The sequence below is a fragment of the Apiospora kogelbergensis genome (assembly GCF_038363985.1).
Source record: "Apiospora kogelbergensis strain CBS 113332 chromosome Unknown utg000009l_segment0_segment0, whole genome shotgun sequence".
NCBI classification, from domain to species: Eukaryota; Fungi; Ascomycota; class Sordariomycetes; order Amphisphaeriales; family Apiosporaceae; genus Apiospora; species Apiospora kogelbergensis.
The window spans coordinates 624,191-646,406 of NW_027117426.1; the positions used below are offsets into that span (position 1 = coordinate 624,191).

At 55.2% G+C, this 22,216-nt stretch overlaps 10 protein-coding genes across 10 annotated transcripts; 4 read left to right on the plus strand and 6 right to left on the minus strand.

Moving 5' to 3' along the window:
• Window positions 1-426: 426 nt before the first annotated feature.
• Window positions 427-1,734, plus strand: PG998_013259 (uncharacterized protein; the record flags this gene model as incomplete). The annotated part of the gene is made up of 1 exon (XM_066880075.1): window positions 427-1,734. One exon carries the CDS (start codon window positions 427-429, stop codon window positions 1,732-1,734), a length of 1,308 nt encoding a protein of 435 aa, XP_066724214.1.
• A 244-nt stretch (window positions 1,735-1,978) lies between these two features.
• Window positions 1,979-3,389, minus strand: PG998_013260 (tetratricopeptide-like helical; the record flags this gene model as incomplete). Its single annotated transcript, XM_066880076.1, has 4 exons — window positions 1,979-2,170; window positions 2,229-2,957; window positions 2,978-3,266; window positions 3,328-3,389. The coding sequence occupies 4 exons, from the start codon at window positions 3,387-3,389 to the stop codon at window positions 1,979-1,981; spliced, it is 1,272 nt and encodes a 423-aa protein (XP_066724215.1).
• A 506-nt stretch (window positions 3,390-3,895) lies between these two features.
• Window positions 3,896-4,309, minus strand: PG998_013261 (uncharacterized protein; the record flags this gene model as incomplete). The annotated part of the gene is made up of 1 exon (XM_066880077.1): window positions 3,896-4,309. One exon carries the CDS (start codon window positions 4,307-4,309, stop codon window positions 3,896-3,898), a length of 414 nt encoding a protein of 137 aa, XP_066724216.1.
• Window positions 4,310-4,921: 612 nt separating this feature from the next.
• Window positions 4,922-6,250, minus strand: PG998_013262 (uncharacterized protein; the record flags this gene model as incomplete). The annotated part of the gene is made up of 1 exon (XM_066880078.1): window positions 4,922-6,250. One exon carries the CDS (start codon window positions 6,248-6,250, stop codon window positions 4,922-4,924), a length of 1,329 nt encoding a protein of 442 aa, XP_066724217.1.
• An 873-nt stretch (window positions 6,251-7,123) lies between these two features.
• PG998_013263 (uncharacterized protein) lies at window positions 7,124-8,226 on the minus strand (the record flags this gene model as incomplete). The annotated part of the gene is made up of 2 exons (XM_066880079.1): window positions 7,124-8,017; window positions 8,071-8,226. The coding sequence occupies 2 exons, from the start codon at window positions 8,224-8,226 to the stop codon at window positions 7,124-7,126; spliced, it is 1,050 nt and encodes a 349-aa protein (XP_066724218.1).
• A 192-nt stretch (window positions 8,227-8,418) lies between these two features.
• On the minus strand, window positions 8,419-9,288 carry PG998_013264 (uncharacterized protein; the record flags this gene model as incomplete). The annotated part of the gene is made up of 1 exon (XM_066880080.1): window positions 8,419-9,288. One exon carries the CDS (start codon window positions 9,286-9,288, stop codon window positions 8,419-8,421), a length of 870 nt encoding a protein of 289 aa, XP_066724219.1.
• A 625-nt stretch (window positions 9,289-9,913) lies between these two features.
• On the minus strand, window positions 9,914-10,677 carry PG998_013265 (uncharacterized protein; the record flags this gene model as incomplete). The annotated part of the gene is made up of 3 exons (XM_066880081.1): window positions 9,914-10,253; window positions 10,374-10,599; window positions 10,659-10,677. 3 exons carry the CDS (start codon window positions 10,675-10,677, stop codon window positions 9,914-9,916), a joined length of 585 nt encoding a protein of 194 aa, XP_066724220.1.
• A 1,530-nt stretch (window positions 10,678-12,207) lies between these two features.
• On the plus strand, window positions 12,208-12,978 carry PG998_013266 (uncharacterized protein; the record flags this gene model as incomplete). Its single annotated transcript, XM_066880082.1, has 1 exon — window positions 12,208-12,978. The coding sequence occupies one exon, from the start codon at window positions 12,208-12,210 to the stop codon at window positions 12,976-12,978; it is 771 nt and encodes a 256-aa protein (XP_066724221.1).
• A 532-nt stretch (window positions 12,979-13,510) lies between these two features.
• Window positions 13,511-15,998, plus strand: PG998_013267 (Bikaverin cluster transcription factor bik5; the record flags this gene model as incomplete). The annotated part of the gene is made up of 2 exons (XM_066880083.1): window positions 13,511-14,176; window positions 14,307-15,998. 2 exons carry the CDS (start codon window positions 13,511-13,513, stop codon window positions 15,996-15,998), a joined length of 2,358 nt encoding a protein of 785 aa, XP_066724222.1.
• A 1,910-nt stretch (window positions 15,999-17,908) lies between these two features.
• Window positions 17,909-21,142, plus strand: PG998_013268 (uncharacterized protein; the record flags this gene model as incomplete). Its single annotated transcript, XM_066880084.1, has 9 exons — window positions 17,909-18,135; window positions 18,183-18,273; window positions 18,335-18,756; window positions 18,830-19,054; window positions 19,108-19,286; window positions 19,354-19,593; window positions 19,648-19,745; window positions 19,818-20,175; window positions 20,238-21,142. The coding sequence occupies 9 exons, from the start codon at window positions 17,909-17,911 to the stop codon at window positions 21,140-21,142; spliced, it is 2,745 nt and encodes a 914-aa protein (XP_066724223.1).
• Window positions 21,143-22,216: the final 1,074 nt, after the last annotated feature.

Consider the following 22,216-nt stretch of genomic DNA (forward strand, 5'->3'; position numbering starts at 1 on the left):
CTTCTGAGGATATGGCATTCGAGTTAACGTGTCCGTCAATTTTTGATTCTTGAATCTTTCTTAGGACTATCTGGTTGGAAACGTGAATTGAGATGAGGCGAAAAGTGTGTATGTGTTCCTTCTCTAGAATTTGACCAATGCAACAATCATTTCCTGGCCGAGCGTGTTACTCATTTCTGAGGCAGACCTTCCTCCTTCTTCTATGACTCTTCCTCCCAAACCCTTATACAATCTACCATAAGGTCGCAAAACCAAGAAAACGCGCTTCGTCGTAATTCGCTGCTTCCTTCACTGGTCAGTCAGATATTGGCGCTGAACACATACTTGGGAATCCAATCCTTCCGTTGCACACCACCATCTCCCCAACCCTCTCCAATCCTCCCTCACCCGCGGGCGCTCCAAAGAGCAACCGAAAGGCGCACCGCCATGGGAGGCCAGATTTTTGCCGGCGGGCCCGACCCCCTCTACACCCCGCGCATGCCGCCCGCCGTCTACCAGCACGTCAAGGCGGCGTGCCACGCGAAGCTGCAGCGGGTCTTCGAGCACGTCGCCACGCCCATCGAGGGCCCCGAGAAGGCCGACTTTGGCGACATCGACTTCCTCGTCTACAGCCGCGACGCCGACGTGCAGGGCACTGATTGGCAGGATGTCGTTTACGCCGCGCTAGGTGCGGAGCGCCGCTTTTCGCAGCAGAAGCCCGCCTGTGCGTTTGCGATTCCTTGGCCCACGGAAGCTCTCCCGGAGAGTGGTGATGTTGAGGATGTGCAGCAGGAGTTGGTGGGACCCGCACTTGGAAGAGATCAATACATCCAGGTCGATGTCCACGTCTGCGAGGGCCTGGACACGTTCCGCTGGTCCGTCTTCAAGCAGGACCACGGCGACTTGTGGAACCTGCTGGGCAGCACCATCCGCCCCTACGGCCTGACCATCGACCACGAGGCCCTGTACGTGCGCATCGCCGAGATCGAGAAGCTGGACAAGAAGAAAGCCAAGGTCTTCCTGACGTCGGACCCGAAGACCGTGCTCCAGTTCCTCGGCCTCGACCCCGAGCGGTGGAAGCAGCCCTTTGCCACCATGCAGGACACGTACGAGTACACGGCGACCAGCCGCTTCTTCTGGGTCAAGCCCGACTCCGCCGACGACGGCCCCGGCGGTAGCGACGACGAGCAGCGCATCGGCGGCGAGTTCACCCGCAAGAACCTCAAGTCCAACGACCGCCAGCGCATGGACAAGCGGCCCATGTTCAGCCGGTGGATCAACGAGTTCATCCCCACGTGCCGCGAGCAGCGCCGCTATGCCGAACGCACGATGGACCGGGACGGCGCCCTGGAGGACACGTTCAAGCAGTTCGGGGTGCGCGAGACCCACGACGCGCGCATCTTGGAGTTCCGAAAGAAGCGCCAGGCCGAGGCGCTGTGGAAGGAGGTCATCAAGCCCGCCGTGCCGACTGAGGGCATCGAGCCCATGTTTCGCGGCTGTGCCACAAATGGGCTCAAGAAGATCATTATGCAGGACGACGAGAGCTTTGGCGTGGTACCCGATGAGCCGCTGAGGGACAAGGATGGGCTATTTGACGAGGACGCGGTTCGGCGATTCGTCAAGGCACATTGGAAGGAGGTCGGAGGTATTGGCTTTCAAAGGAACCACGAACGGTTCCTGGAGAAAAAGGCAAAACAGAATAAGGAAGAGGCGACCCCTAACAGAGTAACAGAAAAGGAAGCACGCGAAAAATAAGATCTGGCCAACTAGCAATCGAAATATAGGAGCAATGTGTATGGGTATGGTCACGGAATCGGTTCGAGTGCGAGGATCGCGCCTCGAAGTCATCACGATGGGGAGGATAGCGCTCCGGGAGGGAAATTTTGCCCAAAGGGAGGCCCGCCACAAGAGTTAGACGAGTAATAAACTGTTCCATGGATTTCCAAACATAACATTGGTATTTAGTGGGATCATGTGGGAAAGAGTAGCTACGACTCTACTAGAGCTTAAAGTCAGCGTTGGTCTTCTCCCAGCCGTGAGATGTGGGCTCCAAGTTGGACACTCGGTCAGCCAGTCGGGCTTTGAGGGCTTTCGCTCGATCCGTGCACAGTTCATACATAGTGCTGAGGTTGAAAAGTAGTGTGCGAGATGACTGGCCGTCGTCCACAAGACCTTCGAGGATTTGCCGCCCCTTGAAGTTGTTAGTTAGCGATTGCAAGGGTCCGGGAAGGTTTCAATGTAAGACTCACCTCCTGCATCCGACCCAGGTACAACAAACACACGGCCAGATTGACGCCGACCATCTCGTCCTGGATGTCCCGCTCATCGAGTTCTGCCTTCAGCCCGGTCCACTTCTTCAGGCCATCGTCGAACTCGCCATTGGCCATATCGACGAGCGCCAACACCACCTTCTCGCCCACGTCGCCGCCCTTTCCGTCTCTCATGCACCGGCAGGCCGCGTCGACATCTCCCAGGTGGAGCCACAGGAGCGCCTTGGCCGTCGCCAGCTTCCCGTCCAGCCCCTGGTCGCGCAGCGTCGCCATATGGGCCGCGGCGCCGGCCAGGTCCTCCATCTCGACCAAGGCGCCGCCGACCTTGACGCCGAGCTCCGCGAGCCGCCGCTTCCACAGCTCCAGCTCCGAGTGGTCGTGGGCCTTCGCCGACTTGGCAATCTGCAGGTGCGCTTCCCGCGCCATGTCGTAGTAGCTCATGATGGCCCGGCGCGGGTCGCCGAAGCCCAGGGTCTGCAGACGGATGGCGAGCAGGCGCAGCTCCCAAGGCATCAGGTGGGCTCCCGTGACGGGGTCCAGGTAGTACACCTGGTTCAGGTCCTCGAGCGCCTTCGCCTCTTGCGCCGCCAGGGGCACGGAGTCGATGAGACACAGGCATGCTAAGCGGATGTACAGCAGCGAGAAGACGCGGGCATGGTCGGCCGGGTCGACAGGGGGTGGGCCGCCGCGATGGTCGCCGAGACGGGACTGCTGGTCAGCGCCTGCACGCTGGCGATGGCCGCGGCGCGGAACTGGCCTTGGGCCAGCAGCTCCGAGATGGGCGTCTCCGGCGTGGGCTGCTTGGCGGGATTGCGGAATGGCGGCGGAATGGACAGGGGGCTCAGCTGGTGGAAGATCTCGGGCCGCAGGAGGTGGGAGAAGTCCCGCGTCCCGAGTGGCGCTGGCGTGGCCGACCGGGCGGGCGAGCGCGCAAACGGAGAGCTTGTCCGCGAGCCTCGGACCTGTGGTGATAGTGCCCGCGATACTTGGGCGACGACGGGCGATTTCAAAGGGGCCCTGGATGACTACTTAGCCCGTTTATCATGATGTGGCAGAGTGGAACGGCGATCCAACTTACTCGTCCGCATCTAATGGACCTTTGGTAGATGACCGAGGGCGTGCCGCTAGCCAGCCAAACATGTCAGCAGTACACTCAGCGAAGATGAAGGCAGTGATGGTGTAGATGGTAGAGACGAATCTGCCACCGAAGAGAAGTGAAGGCCATTCTGTCCGGCTAAAAGCTTCATCTCAAACAAGGACGTGTGCAAACGGGCAGTTAAGGAAGGCGTTAGTGCTAGGCGCTGCGATGCGACTTCCTTCTACATCGCATGCCGTCACAACCCGTGGGAACCAAATCGGAATTCCCGCGCGTCATTTCAATCTGACTCACTTCTTGCACCAGACGATGTCCTCGCATGCCCTTTCGAGCTCGCTCTCGGCTGTTGCTGTTCCATTGCGAATGTTGGGCGCGCTCACTCAATTGATGTTCAAGCTACGTTTACGTAAAAGGAGAACGGGACAGGTGACGTCTGCTTAAGCTCGAAAGCTTGAGGTCCCCCGGCCAATCGTCGGTAAAATGCAACGTCACTAAAAACGACATCAGACGCAGCGGTCCGTTAGCGATCAACCCGCCTAAAAAATCACGATTACTGGCTGCTGCCATCTATCCCATCCTCCAGAAACACCAAAACGGCCTTTCCTTCCTGGTCTTCCGGCCAGAACTCCATGCACGCTTCTTCTCCCTCTTCGATATCTGCAGCAGCAACACCTGGCCGTTCCTGCGCCTCATTCATCATCTTTTTCTCCTCTTCTGTTTCATCTTGCTCCTGCACGAACACTTCGTCCTCCATCATTTGGATGCACGTCCCGTCGCTCATCCGCTCGTCGCACGAGTAAATGTCATTTTCCAGCACGATCCAGCAGCACGTGTGCGCCGGGCACTTGTAGCCCTCATCGTATGGCCAGCACTCTACATCGCAAACGTGGCTTTCGCGCTCCTCGGCGTGAAAGCTGATTTTGTCTGCGTGAAAGCAGTGATGCACTATTTGAGTGTAGCACATGGCAAGGGTGATGCAGCGTTTTTGGTCTCTAAGCAAGTACTCAGAGAACCCCTTTTCCTTCTTCTTTTCTCTGTCGCTTGCAATTGGTGAGCGATACGTCTATCTATATTTATTAGCCGCGAACTATGTCTTTCATCCTCGTATTGCCTTTGAGTCAGCAATGGCGACACATAATGGGCACAAAGAGTCTTTCATCTCAATTGTCCGAGGTTGCACATCAGCATCGGTCCAGATTGACCATCCTTTTGTCACGAACACATGGTATTCCCACCCACAGAAAGAGAACCACCGAGGCTCTAAACACAAGAGGATACGTTTTGACTTGGGGCGGAAAGTTTCCATTGCTATTGATTTCCTATTTCTGTTTCTGTTTAATTACATACGAGTGTTATGTGCACAGCGTGCCTCGTTGAGATAAGCCGAACCCGTCGGGCAAAGTTCATTATAAGGCAGATAGATGCCTTAGCCCTCAAAGGCGTGTGTAGATAGTCGCTGCTGTATCAGCTCTAATGAGCGTCCGTTTTTGCTGTTAAAGCATCACCAACAAGATGGTCACCCTCTCTATACCTCCTTCTTTCCCACGAGTCGCGCCCCCTCCCCTCTTCTTCCCTATCATTTCGTGACAGCGTGTGGCCCCTCGAACTCCGGCGGAATCCCTGGATCGCCGTACGAGTGCATCGACACCCGATTCTGCTTCAGCCCGTTCTGGCTGTTGCGCACTTCCGACGTGGAAATGGTAGTGTCGCGCCGTATCAGGCCGCTCTCGGCCGTCGGAGGTCTGCCCATGGGCCCCGCTTCCCTACCGTCGCCCAAGTCCAGCCAGCCCTTTTCGCTCTGTCCTCCCAGATGCTGCCTGCGTTTCCGGCGACGGCAGAAGAAGAACACGGCAAATGCCACGAGTCCCAAAAACGCCACGGCACCGGCGATGGGTAGCGCGATCTTCAGGGTCGACGAGGGCCCGTCCGAAACCTCGCCCACCGACGGGTCGGTTGCTGAGTTCGCACTACCGGGCGCCAAGGAACCTTGGGTCTTCCCGCCGCTGGCCACGCCGCTGCTCTCCTTGGCGAAGATGGTAGTGGCGACCAGTGTGGTCAGCGTCTTGGTCTGGGCAAGGGGAACAGTAGAGACTCCCGGACCAGTCACTAGACCTGCTGCGGTTGTAGTGATGGCGATGGTAGCTGTTGCCGAAGTCACAATCGTCCTGGTTAATTCCACTTGAGTTGTCTGGGGTGGAGGTGCTGCTCCTGGTGGCGGGTTCACCTGTCCGTTGTTGGTGTTCCCGTTGCTTTTTCTAATAAGTCTTGCCGTGTCAATGCTGGGTTGATCCAAGATCTGCGCGCTGTTCCGAGAGAATGGGGTCTTCAAGTAACAGTTCTTGAAGCCGAAGCTCTGGCTGGCCTCGAAGGAGATCCCGCCGCAGCGGTTGTCCTTGGCGCAGGCCCGCATGCAGTCCTCGAAGGAGATCTGAAACTGGACCTCGAAGTCGTTGCCGCTCATGACCTTGCCGCAGGTGATCTGGAACATCATGCCGTTGGCGTACTGTATGGAGCCTGAGCCGAGGGTACCGCAGCTCGAGCTCGGCTTCTGGAGCATGCCGGCCGCGATGGCCGAGTCGGCGCCGGCGTCGAGCGTCGTGGCGCCCTTGTTGATGGCCGCCATGAGCACGCAGTGCCCGTTGGACTGGTACACGACGCCGTCGCAGCGCGGGCCCGCGTGGTCGTTGCACAGGTCCGCGCAGTCGCCCAGGGACGTCGTCTGCTGCCCCCCAATCTCCCGCCCCGCCAGCCGCGAGCCGCACAGCACGTTGTACGGGCGCAGCGTGCCGATCTGCGCCCCGTTCGCGCCGGGGCATGGCGAGCCGGATTGTCGGTTTTGCAGGAGCGCGGGCAAGGGCATTGACGAGCGGGGGTCGGAAGGCGAGCGCGGCAAGGTGAGATTCATTGGATCAAGGTTCCACCTGCGGTTCTCGGTACGGTATTATTAGTATGGGCGGCTTCCTAGTAAGTACGTTATTCCAGAGCCTCTGCCGCCGTATAAGACATGTGTGATAAGCATATGACAGCCAGGTAATTAATAAGTAAGTATATTGAGTAGATTAGATTTCGATCCAGCGACAATGCGACAACAAGCGACACAATGTTGGGACGGAGCCACGTTATTAATGCTGTGCCGTGTCTGCAGGTATCCGCCCTTGGCGAGTGTGGACAACGCGGGTGATCAAGAAGTTTCGCCAACATTATGCACCTCACGTCAGACTTGGAGATCGTCAGATCTGGAGGCCGAGGATCGTGTTATGCCATTGACTGCCAAATGCACCGAAGCCTCCTGCGATTGGCCGGCATTATGCTGTCACGACTGATCTGCGGCAGGGATCCGGGGCCACTGATCTGTCTCGTCAAACTGACATGAGACGGACGGCAAAAACTGTGCACTATGCCCGAGGCGCGCCATCGTGGACAAGTCATCATCCAGGTCATGCGGCTCTGGGAAACATTCAATCACAAAAAGCGAAAGTTCTGCCGGCGCGGCGGCTGAGATGGCGGATGGGCACCTGTCGTCCCAACGCGTCGCATGGGCAACCCCGTCTCCGTCAGCCCTGCATGGAAACTATGTGTATTTTGGTCTGCGGTCCGTGTTTCGACAACGCCATTCCAAAAAACCGAAGAAAACTGCCAGCAATATTTGCCGCGGGCAATTTGTGCGGATGAAACCACGCGCGAAGCTGATTGGAAGGCGGCCGATTTGGTCGGGGTTGGCGTCGTCTCGGAGCCCACACACGCGAAGACGCAGAGACGTGCCAATCAGGTGCCTCTATCATGCGTGCTGATATGTTTTCGATCCATCGTGCTGCCCGATATGCTTCGCCTTTTCCTTGCGCCTGCGGTCTTGTCTTCTCCGATCGCGCTTAGACTTGCGCTGTTTGGCGCCCACATCCTCGGGCTCCCACTTGTACAGGTCAGGCCTTCCTGGATACTTTTGGGTCCATTCCCATCTGAGATTCTTCTTTTCTTTGTATTTATTCGTGTAGGACCGAAGGCGCCGGAGGTAGTCGCCATTCTGTGCGGCTCTGAGCCATATTTGGAGCTTCGGTGGATGAAACCTGTTCCAATGTCCGATCATGAGGTCCACATCGTAGGCATCTGTTATCCCTAATTGGTCGTAGGGGTCATCGACAGATTCAATTTGGTTTGTGTCCAAGCAAGGATGTGGCTTAGTCCAGGAGGTGCTGAAATCCAAGAAACGCCCCTGTGCTACGTTGGAATTGTTGATATCCCTGTGCAATATCCCTATTCGATGGAGGGTTACCATGTTATTCAAGAGTTCTCGAGCCACTCTAGGACTGTCAAAGGCTCGGGTGATCCGCCGTATATTGGAATTGTGGCCTCTCTCCCGTGCTCCAACATGGTCATACTCAATGAACTTCTTGACCAAAGCTTGGATCGGTCGGCCCGCGTGTAAATCGTGGTAGTAGTACCAATCCTGAGTCCAGTCACAGGTCGTGTCCTTTTCACGTAATCTTAGCTGTTGCTCTTGGTCGAGGAGTAGGTAGCCGTAACACGGAATAGCGAGATGCTCCTGGTCGGCCTCCTGCAGGCGTGCATATGCCCTCGCCTCGCAGTTGAATGGATGCATGTATAGAACTTCCTCTTCCGGGGTTAACTTCACATGGAAGAAAGACGCGGGCGTGAAATTGTCGCCAAATCTGAACTGGAGACGACGATATCAGTATTTAGTCTATTATCCTAATTGGTTGGTCTTACCATCTTCAAAGCGTATATATCGCCATCTATTCGGACTTTCCACACGTGGGCATGCACTCCGGAGCCTAGGTATTTGATGAACTCAATGTCTAAAGGGCCACCGCGGCCCTTGAACTGGGGCAGCCGCGGGCCAGGAATGGGAGGGAGGGGCTCCATGGTCAGCAGTAGTGAGATCGTCAATGCATCTACAATCAGGGAAGGTAAACGGTCCAAAACTCCATTTTTGTTCTATGTATATACCAAAGGAACAATTCGCATACCGCTAATGTGTATTTACTAGCCCCTTTTACTTACCTGGCTTTCTATTTGTTCTTTGTCCTATCTGCATGCGGTGTGACGTGTCCTATTTCAAAAACGGGGCCATGAAGACAAAGGACGGAGAATATCCCTCCTTTGGATTTCTCTTCCTTCAGGATCAAGACTCATCATGATGGTGGTCCAGATGGCTTTCGCAGCTGACATGTCGTTCTCCGCAGGCAGGGGGTGCCACTCTGGACACCAGGGGAAGGTCGCTTGTTGGACTCCCCAACGCTCTGTGCCGTCTCCATTGTCAATGGTGAAGAACCTGAACACCGTCGCACCCTCCGTTGTCATAGTAAAGGCGAGACATGTGTTGGCCGCCTTGCAGTACATTGCGACTTTTCCCAGATGTATCCGGCCGTGGAATTTATACGTTTCCCGGTCTTTGGAGCAGCTCGGGTCCCACACCACAGTTCTAGCCGACTCGCCTATGACAAAGATTACATCCGTCGGCGGTTTCATGCCAGGCATGGACTTGGCTGGAAGGTATATGGGGAAGTTTGGGCGCTTCAAATGCTGTGAATAGGCATTATCTCCTGGGAGCCTGATCTTCACAGCTTCAGTACTGAAAGGAACTCGGAGGTTCAACGCCATTTCGTTGCCAGAAGCATCGCGCAACAGGTCTTTAGTGCACTCGATAGAATGGCTAAGTATCGGGCCTATAGCCTGGAGGAAGTAATTGTCAATGTCCTCTTCTTCCTCAATAATTTTCTGTTGATCAATGACAGTAAATGGTGCATTGAGATGATTTCCCTGCGGTATGGACTGATCCAGAACTTTGCAAAACGCATTATTCGCATGTTTCTCAGTAAAGTCAGCCCATTCCTCAATGTCATCGAACTTGATTTCAATGAAGCTCTTATCCCAAGCGGTACCAGGATGTAAACTTTCATTTGGCTGTAAATTTGGACGTGCCATTGTGAAGAGATACCGCGAAGTGAGTGGACGACCCTCTCTAGTGCTGAAATCCCGGAAGGTACGCATTGTGTTTCTCGAATCCGACATGGTGTAATTAGTTAAAGGTTAGTTTAGTTGATGATGTTTGTGTATAAGTGGTGAATAGAGATATGCAAGTGATATTATCTAACAGACTCAGGGGATTCATTACTGCAGGCTTCCTGTCACGGGTACTTATCTGCAAAGAGTTTCGGAGCTATGTCTGTCAAGTAACAATGCCATTGTATAGATTCTTTGACAACTCACAGTCATAGCTCAAAGATACTTTGAATGGCTTGGCTGTGACCTTTCACGATCATCTTGTCGGATAAAGGACGAGTGATGTGGAAAAGAGCGAGTATGCGCTATCATCCATTGTCCTCGTGGTTCCAGTTCTGGTTCTAGTTCTAGTTCTAGTTCTATGGGAGGTTTGACATAGACAAGACGGGTTTCGACGTGATTTTGCTCCTACTCAAGAAGTATCGATGCCTATTGTGCGAGTAACAGAACCCAGAACATATATCTGACGAGACACATGCGCGAAGTTAAATGGGCCTGGTCGAGGCTCGAGTTGGTATGTCATCTTACATACCATGAGAAATACTTACTACCATCTATTTTCTAGTTTGTTCCATTCCATACGTATTTCCTTCACCCCCTCAGGATTTCCGCGCGACGAATCCGCAAAGCTTGGGTTCGTGCCAGTCCTATACTCGGGTTCGCACACGAGTCGCCACGGCGTCAAGTCCGTGCTGTCCCTGAGCTTGGGGCCTGCCCCTGCGTCTAGCAGCGCCCTGACGACACCCAGTGATCCGCGGCCCGCGATACAAAGCAGTGGTGTAAGACCGTCTTTGGCGACGCTAGGCTCGGTAGCCGCGCACCGTACCAGCGTCTTACCGACCCGGAAGCCCCGGGGCTCGTCGTCGTACAGATCGTCGCGTGCCTCTCTGGAGAAGAGAGGAAGCAGTAATTAGCCGGTCAAACCCCTGTGCGGGGTTGTTGAGGAGGGCCAATATCCCGTCACGCGCCAGAGCCGCCGCTTCGTCGGCAGTCGCGTCGTCAAGGACCGGGTAGCTTCCGATGCAAGCAGCGCCGTCCGGCCCTCGGCGGTGACGGCCGCAGGCGTCGCGCCGCACAAGAGGTGGAGCCGGGCGGCCTGAGGGGCGCCGGCCTGTGTCTTCCCGCGGGCGTTAGGGAAGGCGTGTCCTAGGGCACAGAGGAGAGGCTTCCAACCGGATTGGCTAGACAGAGTCTCGCCGTGCGCGTTCGGAGAGGCCAGATCGGCATCTCGGTCTGCGCAGGAGGAAAGAAATATTTAAAATAACTCAACATCGCCATCTCTGACTACCCACTAGAGCGTGAGTAATCCATGAATACCGAAAGCTGGTAACGACTTTGAGCTCGTCTAGCATTCTACATGGTGTGTAAGTGTGAGTGGTAATTTGTTATGTTTTGGGGGTTCGAATGTTAAATATCTTCGTTTATTTGTAACTAGTTAAGTGCTCAATTCACTTGGTACAGGTAAGGGGTTGGTAAAACCATGTCAGCAGGTGCCGTTTCCGTGCTTGAATTGAACATGTATGATAATGGTACAGGCTACATAATCGTATAATACATGTGTTTCTAAGTTGCTGCGAACGTAGCAATGATTAAAAAGGGGGAGAGGTCAACAATCCGATATTAACACTCCAGAAATTCCGATTCCCATCCGTTTCTAAGCACGAATAGTTTACTGCCCTTGTCACAGAGGGACGAAATGATAACAGAATGGAGCGCTGCAAAATATTGTAAGTGAGAGAGCCCTTACAAATTTCGAATGGATAAGAAATTGACCTGCATCTCAAAGGTAGCTGTATCAGTAGTACATGTAAGCCCTAGACATGTAAGGCTCGACAGGTACCAATGGTAACTTAATGGATTGATTTTTATAAGTAAGCCCATAATAACCCAATCTATCCTCCTAGAATATTCTATTTTTAATTAATTGGGTCTTACAGGGCGAACTACTCTGCCTTGCGAGACGGTTTAAACCCCAACATTAATCATTAAGCAGACCCTTACGCCTGCCGCGGTTCGCAAGTAACGGCCTCCTGGGGGCCAAGTCTCAGATCCCTTTAAATCAATATTTAGTCGGTCGGCTCTTCTACTTATTATGAGAGATGAAGAATCAACAAAGCACACAACTAATGCATCATGGATGAACGACACCTTATAAAGCCACCGGCGAGAGAAACAATCAACTAGATGGGGCGTATTATATTGCTATGGAACTATGAGCGCAAGATGTGGGATACACAGTTTAGCTGCTCGTAGCTGAAATTGTGTGCCACCCGAAGCGATGAGGTGGTTAGGTTGTCACTATGGCAAACCACCATACACAGGAGCTCGTGAGGACCGATGATGTGTTTCGCCTGCTGAAGAATTGGAAACAAGGCTTGCGAACCAAGGAAATTGTTTTCAGATGCAGCCACCGGACTAGTGTGCTTAATATAGATATTGAGACAACGCGCCTCCTTGGTTGGTAGTACGGATGATGCGAAGCCTTCAAATGCTCGGACATTGAACATAAGGCTGTCCAATCAAGCTTTTCAGGCCTTGGCACAGCCCTTGCGCCATCTTCGGAGTTTCTTTCCATTTCCGTACTTCAGGTGTGCTGATTGGCACTCTATATGGCTGGTGTCGTTAGTCACATATAAGGGGGCCGCTATGCAGATTGGGGGCCAGGACGGCAGATTGGGGGCTGTAATGGCAACCAGGGGGGCGGAGATCTTATTTCCATCTATATAAATCTGTCCTCGCCCCTATCAATTCCCCGAAAAGGCATCTCATCAAAGCCAACAAGCTCTTAGCGTCACTCCTGAATATCCTATCACTCACCAAATCGAAAAAAAAGACCTCATCATGGGTTTGCTACGAGGTCTGACATCCCTGCTTTTGTTGGCCCATGGGGGCATGGCGCTGGGACCAACCACCTGTAGCGAAGAGGGCAATAACAAGATCTGTCAAATCGCGAGCCAGGTGGACAGTAGCGGCACGAACGACTTTTCTAAGGACGCGGTGACTCGTCTCTCGTGCGCCTACCCATCGAAGAACGTGTTGATCTACACAGACCCGGCAAACCCTGCCGCCGGTGGCTCCGTCGTGACCGGGTTCGACGAGCGCACAGCCAAGGGCGCCGAGGGCCACAACTTCCAACATGCACAAAAGCTGTACCACATCTGGGTGTTCGACTCGGGCAAGATATTCCCCGGCGAAGAAATGAACACCGTGGGCGACTTGAACTACTTCCCATCCGGCAACAAGGATCCTCGCCATGGGGGCAGCATCGATTTCGGTCAGCGTCCACAGCAGCAGCAGCAGCAGCAGTGTTCCTCGCAAACCGGGGAGAGCACCACGAAGATGACGGCTTCCTCTACCACGTCGACCCACAAGATGGCCACCACGAAACGACGATCCAGCACCTCCGCCAGTGCCACCCAGTCGCAGCAAAGCGCCGACACCGCGACCGGCGTCTCGACCACGTCCGCGGCGTCATCCGACACAATCAGCCCAGCACCAGGCCCGTCTACTACCGCTGGACAGACATCGTCGTCCCGCGCTGGGGCGTTGGGGGCGCTACCGCTGCCGTCTGCTGCTGCCGTTGCAGTTGGTTTAGCGGCTCTCTGGCTATAAGGGGTACTTGGTGATGATGATCATTGTTGCCGGTTCACATCTCGTTTAATTCTTTGGATGTTTCCCTTTCACGGACTGAGTATACGGGGTAAAAGGGGGGAGGATGCGATTCTGTTGATGGTGCCATTCGTTTAGCTGAAGTTACCATTATGCACATTGTATTTTATAAATATTCCGTGCGTCGCTCGCGTCAACATCAAAACGCGACGTTGACATCGCTGCCTTGATCTAGTGATTGTTGGAAAATGACATGATAATGATGTGAATTGCGAATACGGCTTATAATTGGACGAGACTCATGTCCACAACACTTCTCCTTCTGCGCTGAAATGTGATGTATCTGTCAGGCAGTTTATTGTGTAATGTTACAAAACCTCGTCTAAGCTTATGCGAATCCGCGGTGTCAGCACGCAAATGCTAGAATACTCCGAACTGCGACAGCTAGCCGCCTTCGTTTAGCCCAGCAGCCCCCTAGTTGGCCGCTAAGCCCCCGAATTAGGGGCCGAAGCGCAGCTAGAGACTGCCACACACAATGGCTGACGGGATCGGTACGGTTTCGCAGTTGGCTAGAACTGACCAGGACTTCAATCTCGGCCCCATGGTATGGCCAAGTAACGCAATCGGACCCAAACTCACCAGAGATCCCGTCCCTTCAATGGCATCATCCCCATCGGGATCCTCCCTGCCCAACTGGAAGTCGCCTATCTCCGCGGCCTCTGTCGCGCGAACCCCAACATCGGCCGCAGCTGCGATGCACCACCCCATCCGCAGCTGCGTGGCCTGCAGCACCCGCAGGGTACGCTGCGACCGGCAGCAACCTGCCTGTGGTAACTGCGCCCGCGCCCGCGCCCATGGTCTGGGTAGCGACTGTGTGTATCCCACGGGGCGGGGCCGCGCACCCAAGCGGCGTCGGGACCCCCGCGGGTCTGCTGCGGACGAGCAGCAGGTAGCAGAGCGCCTGGCCCGTCTCGAAGCTATGATCCGGCAGGCCGGGGAGCATGATCAAAGCCCAGATGGAAACGACAGTGCGACGGCCGCAGACGAACCGTCGTCGACGCCTGGCAGTCGTCGGGTCTCTGCGGGGCATATCGTGAACACCCCCGAAACCCCGCACGAGAGGGGCTTCGGTCGTCTGAAGGTTACCAAGACCGACAGTCATTACGTCAATGATGCCATGTGGGGAGGGCTGATGGAAGAGGTGAGTCAGTGGAATGATTGCGTCTCACTTTTGGATGGAGCATGCCATCCATACTTTTGAGATCGTGTGTGATGGTGACATTGGCCCGCCTTGGCCGTCAAAGCCGCGAATACTCACGTACATCTTTTAGGTCGAGGAACTCCGCAATTTCCTACTGGGGCCGTCTTCCGATGATGAAGTCGATACGGAGGAACCTTTGATAGCCACTCCCTCCGGAGGAAACACAGGGACGTCACCGGCTACCGGTCCTACCACCATCCTCTTTGGCCTCGGCACGACAGCCTCTTCGTTACTCGGCTCGCGCCCATCGTTGGCGCAGGCCGCGGCGCTGTTTGCGGCCTTCTGCGGAAACGTGGCCCCGGTGATGCGCCTGATGCATATGCCAACCCTGACCCGGCGGTACTGGAACGCCGCGTCGTCGCCAGATAAGGTCGACCGCGACACAGAAGCGCTCGTGCTTGCCATCAACTACGTTTCCGCCGCCACCCTGAGCGACGAGAAATGCACTACTGAGCTGGGTCAGACACGCCAACAGGTCCTGCTGCTGTACCGTGCCGCGGCGGAACAAGCACTAGCCCGGGCGCATCTTCTCAGCACACGCAGCCCCACGCTCCTCCAGGCGGCCATATTCTACATCGAGGCACTGCAGAAGAGCGATGACGCCAAAGCGGGGCAGCCGGCTGCGGTCCGGTCGCTCGTGGTTCTGGTGCACCATCTGGCCCGGGCCATGGGCCTGCACCGCGATGGCGACGCGTACGGCCTGCCGCCGTTCGAGGCCGAGATGCGCCGGCGCCTGTGGTGGTACATATGCATCCTGGACCACCGCACCGCCGAGGTCTGCGGCGCCGAACCCGCCGTGCGGCCGCGCTCTTTCGATGCCCGGCTGCCGCTGCACGTGGACGACGCCGACCTCTCGCCGGAGATGTCCGCACTCCCATCCGAGGGCCACGGCGCTATTACTGACATGACGTTCTGCTTGGTCCGCTACGAGACGCTCGAGACGGTCTGGAGTGTAAATGACGATACTGTATCTCTGGCCGAGAAGCAAACGGCCATACGCGACCTGGAGCGTCGGTTGGAAGACCGGTACTTCCGACACTGTAACCCGGACATCCCCTTCCAGCTCCGAATGCTGCTCGCGGGGCGCATGGTAGCCAAGCGGCTCTGGTTCATGGCGCACTGGCCCTCGCGCGAAAGGGATACGAGACGCCATCAACCTCCGCAGAGCGTAACAACACCGCCATCAACAGCGAATGGGAGCGCTGCCACCCGCGACCAGCTCTTCGCCGCGGCCGCCGATCTCCTCGGGGCCGCGGCCGACATCTTGGCCAACCCCGCCCTGTCGCCTTGGCTGTGGCACGCGCAGACGTACAGCCACTGGCACGCCCTGGCCTTCGTGCTCCACGAGCTGCGGCGCCGGCCGCCGGGCCCCGATCATGAATCCGAGCGGGCGTGGCGGTATGCGCGCGCGGTCTACGAGGGCTGGCTGGCGGGGTCTGCGGACGCCAATAATTTGCGGCGGCCCATGAAGCGTCTTTTTGAGAAGGTCCGGCGGGAACGTGGCGGGGATGGGGCCGAGGGCCGGGGATCTGATGCTGCTGCTGGCGCCGGCGCATTGTCTTCGGCTGATGGCAGCTGCAACGATGGCGAAGAGATGGATAGCGAGGACTCGTTGGACCGGCTTTTGAATGCGTTTTCTTCCGAACTTGGGGACGGCAGTGATCCCTGCTATCCGCTTATGGCTGATCAGGATATGGCCGACTATTTTCACTTCGGTGAAGATGATTCATGGGGCCTTCCTGTCGCTGATTTCCCATCATGACAAAATTAAGCTGAAGCGATCTTAAAGCTCCCGCCCCTGAAGCTTCCCCTGATCTGGGCAGTACTTTTACCTGTCTATGTCAATACAAGTCTCTTGAGATCAACGCATCATCACACCCACATTAGACACTCCTATCTACGATGAAGTCTGCGAGATTTCAACGGTCCCACACAGTCAGGTCGACCTTTGAGGGGGAGTCCTCGTCGACCTCGTGCGCGCAGTACGACGGACAAGATACGTGGAAGAATCGGCGGAAGTTTTTCCACCCGAGACCAGGATGGTTGACGAAAAACACACATCATCTGACGAGTCTTGATAGAGCTTAGCGAACCAATGTCGTCGCCAAGCCTCCCAGATAAGGCTGAGTGGGGGAGGGAAGATGACGGCCGGTTCGTCCATGGTGGTATCGGGGGAGACAACCGAGGTAGCCCTGGAAGTGGAACCTGAATAAGATTGATTAAGATTGATCAATACGGACAATACGTGACCAACCGCTAGATGTTGCCTGACAGTCGGTCGACCGCAGAGAAGCGGGGTCAGCTTACTGGGGATGTAACGGCAAGGTTTGCCGGCATGCTGGCACGCAGTGTATATTCGCCCTTATAGGCAAGAGGGGTGTAGTAGCCACCATACTTCCAGATAGCTTAGGCCAGCGAACGTCCAATAGTGTCCAAGTATATCCGTGACACTACATCTGATTGGCTGCAGACTTTCATTGGCCCATCGTTCTCATGGGTACTTACAAAGGAAATTCCCAATCACTGATTTGTGTCAGCACAAATCGACGACTTACAATGTCAGGCCGAGGAGACGGTGGTCCAAGGCTCCCTTGTGGAATATAGTCTGCCCAGCTAATTCTTGCAAAGGGGTCCCTCGCCACGGTTGGGACCACGTCTGTCTATGAGGCACAGCCCGTCTCACGTCAGCTATATCAAAGGATGCATATACTATTATCACGTAAGCACTATCTTTCCGATCCATGAATATAGCCAAAGGACACCGGGAAGCAAACTTTGCTTCTTTCCAAGTAGGATAGCGCAAGGCTAACTCAAGGGTCTTGCGGGGGGCCGCGCTAGTTGGATATCCTAGTGGGAACTGCTTTTACCCAATCAGGGTTTAAGTAACGTTGCAGTATAGTATGAGCGGAACAGATGCATGTATAGAGATGCTATATATAGCACCAGATCATGTGGGAAGGCGGCAACACAACATGTCTATCACCCCAGGATCATCTCATGATTTCGGTCTAGCGGCCATAAAGATCACAAGTCTTATCGGTACCAGGGCGCCTTGTGATTCCAAGACTTGCTATATTTCTTTTCGGGCCCGTGGCTGCATGACCTGAATATCGATTTCTATAATTGTCTGTAAGTGACAGGGGTTGCCACCCAGTCCAGTGCGTATTGAGTCTATTCTCTTTGGAAAATCCATATATTCTCATGCAATGTGTCAATTAATTTCGGGAGCCCGTGCTGGAATGGGCAAGTAGGTGCGGCGTGGTGGGTGCCTAGATCGTCTTACCGGCGGGTTCGTGACCGTCTAGACCTCCGGAGAATCTTACGATTGGCACGTTAGCTGCATGTTCCCGAAGTCAGCGGTGATCCACAATCGGTCAGATGAACTAGAAAAACCACCGTCTACGAGTGTGTGGGAGGGCTTCGATAGGGACGGCGAGCCGACAATTCGAGGGGGCCAGAAACATCCCAAGACTTCTATTTGAATGTCGTGGATGCCGCGTAGCCGGGGATGCCATGAAGGGTGTTGGAGGTTGAGGGATATACTGTTCTATATAGTCTCGTGGTGCCTCGTGGTGCCTCGTGGTTAAATCATCTCCAGGACAGAGACAGGCACTCCTGGGCTAGTCGATAAACTTGCTCTTCTACCACGAAGCCTCTGATAGCCATTTCAAGATGTACCCGCCCAGCAGGTTCTGCCTTCTGGCAGTTTTCTGTACGCTGGCCACTTGGTTTAGCAATGTCCACGCCGCTCCGTTCTCCATCGAGCTCTTCGAGGAGGAACTCGCTCGTTTCAATGTCTCCGATTCTCTAACACGGCGACAAGGACGGTCGCCTCCACTGCGCATCCTACCCCTGGGTGCTTCTATAGTATGGGGACAAGGCTCGACCTCGGGCAACGGGTACGTGAAAAAGCTCCCTGGGATAAGATCATGGCTAACACACCCAGATTCCGCAAGCCGCTCAGGGACCAGCTCAGATACCGAGGTTGGGAGGTGAACATGGTCGGCAGCAAGAGAAACGGCAACATGGTGGACAACGTGCGTGTGACCAACCCAGATCACCAGGATTCCCCGCATCCTAACCCTGCTTTCTTCCCAGAACGTCGAGGCGAACCCCGGCGACGTGATCAGCCAGGTGCACGATAAGTCGCGCAACTCGTACGGCTACCGGCCCAACGCGGTGCTCATCAACGCGGGCACCAACGACGCCAACGCCAACAACGGCGGCGGCCTCGACCTCGACAACGCCGGCGTGCGCATGGAGTCGCTCATCAACGACCTCTGGGGCGCCCCCGACATGCGCGACACGCTCGTCGTGCTCTCCACCGTCCTGCCGACGACCGCGCCCGGCCGCGACGCCCGCGTCGTCATCAACAACCAGTACAAGGCCCTCGTCGCCCGGCTGCGCGGCAACGGCCGCCCCATCGTCTTGGCCGACATGGATTACTTGAACACGGGCGATCTCGTGGACGGCGTGCATCCGAACGATTTCGGGTTCGTTAAGATGGCGAATGTCTGGTGGTAAGTAATGCCTGGTCTTTTGTGGGTATAAAGTGGCGCAGTTGGGCGAGGCTGATGGATTATTACCCTTTAGGATTGCTATTGAGCGTGCTGCTTCTCAGGGCCTCATTCGAGAGGCCGCTCTTATTCCTGGTGGGGACAGCAAATGCGAGGGATTTGTCGACGGCGTCTGGGCAGGCGGGCTAACGCAGCGAGGGTCCGGGACTGGAGACGGCATCTACCAGCACGAGTCCCAGGAGAAGGGCATTGTTCTCACGGTCGACAGCGCATTTGACAGAGACCAATGGTTTTTCGCCAGGTTAGTAGTTATTATTCCTTAGCCAGTCATACGCTAACCAAGGTCCTATCCAGTCTGTACGGCAACGGAAAAGACGATCTTGTGGGGTGGTTCGACCGCCCGGATGGCTCCGTTGCGTATGGTGTTTGGAGAAACAGGGGCAATTATAACGACGCCTCATTCGTCAAAATCGGTGACTTGAACGTGGCGGACAACTGCCCAGCCAGCGGTGTTTACTTTGTGGATTTGAACGGTTCGTCCACAACATGATGTTACCAGCTGTTATGTGTTAACCACTTGCTAACGACACGTCGAATTAGCTGATGGATACGACGACTTTGTCTGCATTGCGCCTGATGGCAACGCATTTGCGACTATTAACAATCGAGATGGGACAGATAACAACCCGCCAACGTTCAGGCCCATCGGTTTGCTCAAGCAGAATGTGGGATTCGGAGGTGATCGCGTACGCATGGGTGACATCGACGGCGATGGCCGCTCTGACTACTTGGTAATGGACGACGGAGGTAATATCCTAGCGTGGCGGAACGGTTGGATCGGTAAGTTGCAAGTATCCTCCCCGCGGTATGGCTGGCATGCTGATTCAATATAAGATGATTCTCCAAGATACTGGGAAGAACTGGGCAAGCGGTTTGACGCGAAGGGCATGGGCGACGGCCGAGGAGTCCGGTTCCACGACTTGAACGGAGATGTGCGTTTTCCCACCCATGTCACTCCCCTCTGACAGTATTATTGACGTTATTATTAACTTTGTCGGGGTCAGGGCCGAGACGACTGGCTTTGGGTTGGTAACGTTGGCGAAACCACGACCTGGACCAACGCTAGGAGCTGCGCAAAAGGCCGGCTTGGAGACGGGCTCAACGTTGGATGGCGCCAGGGGTTCCTCAAAGGCGCCAACTCTGGTCCAACCCATGGCGGCATGGGCGGTTTTGTCACCCCTAGCGAGACGTATTTGCGGGACCGCGTGCATTTTGCCAGGATATTCGGAGAGCCACAGGATTTTGGGCTGCGGCCGCGCCGAGACTACGTCTTTATGCAACACAGCACGCTTGGAAACGGACAGCACCGATTTGACATGCGAGTATGGAAGAATATTGGGTCTGGAAGCACAAAGCTCGAAGGTCGGTAGCCCCTTTATTGCCCCTTACCACACTGAAGAGACTCTATCTAACCCCTATTGCAGCTGACGGCAACAAGTACTGCAATATGAAAGGGTACAAAGACGGTCGCATGGACTATGTGTGGACTCTGTCTAAGGGGGAGATGACAATCTACCCGAACATAGGCCGCTCCCAGATCAATGGCGATGAGTCCCTCTGGGGCCCCAGCGAGCTGATATGGGACCCCGTCCGGCTCATCGGCCGGCCCCTCGACCGTCGCGACCTCCACCTGACCGACTGGGACGGCGACGGCGCCTGCGACATCGTATGGACGGACCCGGACAACAACAACCGCGTGCAAGTCTGGCTGAACCGGTACCCGACGACGGGCGGCTGGAACTGGCAGCACGACGCCAACCCGGCCGGCGGGCTGCAGTGCGCCCAGCGGCGCGGCCTGGGCCTGCACGACCTCGCGGTGCGCTTCGCCGACCTGACGGGCAACAAGCGGGGCGACTACCTGTGCATCGAGAAGGACGGGCGCACGACGGGCTTCGTGCACGAGGCCGACGGCTCCTGGCGCAACGCCGGCCAGATCAAGTTCGCGGACCCGGACCTGCGCGACCGCGCCGACTTCCGCTGGGCCGACGTCAACGGCGACGGGCGCGCCGACATGCTGTGGACCGACAAGTTCAACGGGAACACGTTCGTCTGGTACAACCGCGGGCCCAGCGACTCGGCCCAGACGTCCGGGTCCTCGTTCAGCTGGGACAAGCGGACCGACCGCCTCTTCGAGAACAAGGTCGCGGGGACTTGCATGTACTACCCGGACCTCGACGGGGATGGCCGTGCCGACAAGCACGCTATCCTCGGCACCTGGACGAATCAGGCGGAGACTTGGTTTAACCGCTGCGGGCTTCCGGATGTTCAGGGGGATGATGGGCCGATCACCAACCCGAATTTCCCTATCCCTGAAGTGCCTAACGAGTAGTCTAAGCGGCTTCTTCTACCCCTGAGTCCTAGGTGACCAGATAAATCATCTTCTTCCTTCCCTGTGGCATTCCCGTAATTGTTCGTTGCTGAAGTTGTAAGCCACTCCTTGTATCCTGGCCATAATGGAAGTCTCTTTGGTTTCATATTTGAGATTAGGGGACCGGGTGACATTCGATAGGGGGGATGTTGGGCACTTTTGAAGAATATCGGAGACGATGGTTCCTCCTCAATACGTTTTCTTTTTGAGTGGTCCCTTCTGGCAGTAGTGCTATAGTTATATTTAGCACGATTTATCAATTAATGTATAAGTTCATATCTTCGGCTCTGATGACTTCGACTGGTCGTGTTCGTCAAAGTGGTGTCGCGAATTCCATGCATTGGAGGTTGGTAAGGTGCAGAGAAGAATCAGTATTCTTTCGTGGCTCACATTATATAGAGAAGAAGAGAGTGCTGTCGAGCTACTCTGTCATCTATACCAAACTGTGACAATTTATCGAAACTGACTTCCTTTCTCCACGTTGCTAAATTCCGTCATGCTGGAGAAACGGTACCACCTAAGTAGCCTATAAGCGAACGGGCACCGCCGAGTCGAGATCACGTCGTCAAAGTATCTTACCCGCTATTCCCATCTAAGATAAACGTCAGTCTCAACCCCAGTCGACATTTCCAAGGCTTTGGTAACAAGTGTAACACGGGTTGTAAGCTCACCATAGAAAAACGCGCTTTTGGTATGCTGGTGTTTAGCTTGGTAATATCTCAACGGGCATTCCCCATGGTGGTACACTTGGTATGAGTTTCTCTTATTCGGTTATCGAGACTGCGCGTAAGTTAACAGAAACAGCACGGCCATGCGAGTTATGATTAGCCATGGCAACTCACGAAGCAATTGTTCCCGCAAGTGCAAGTATTGAATGGCCAGGGCCCAGTGTCATGGTAGGTAGCCTCGCCTAGGCGGACGCGCTTTGCTCTATCAGCTTATCTTTTCGAACTAGAAGGTCGGCTTGCTTCCCTGGCATAACAGACAGGGCCGTAGTTTGTCCGTCGAGCCTCACGACCTTGGATCTGTCAAATT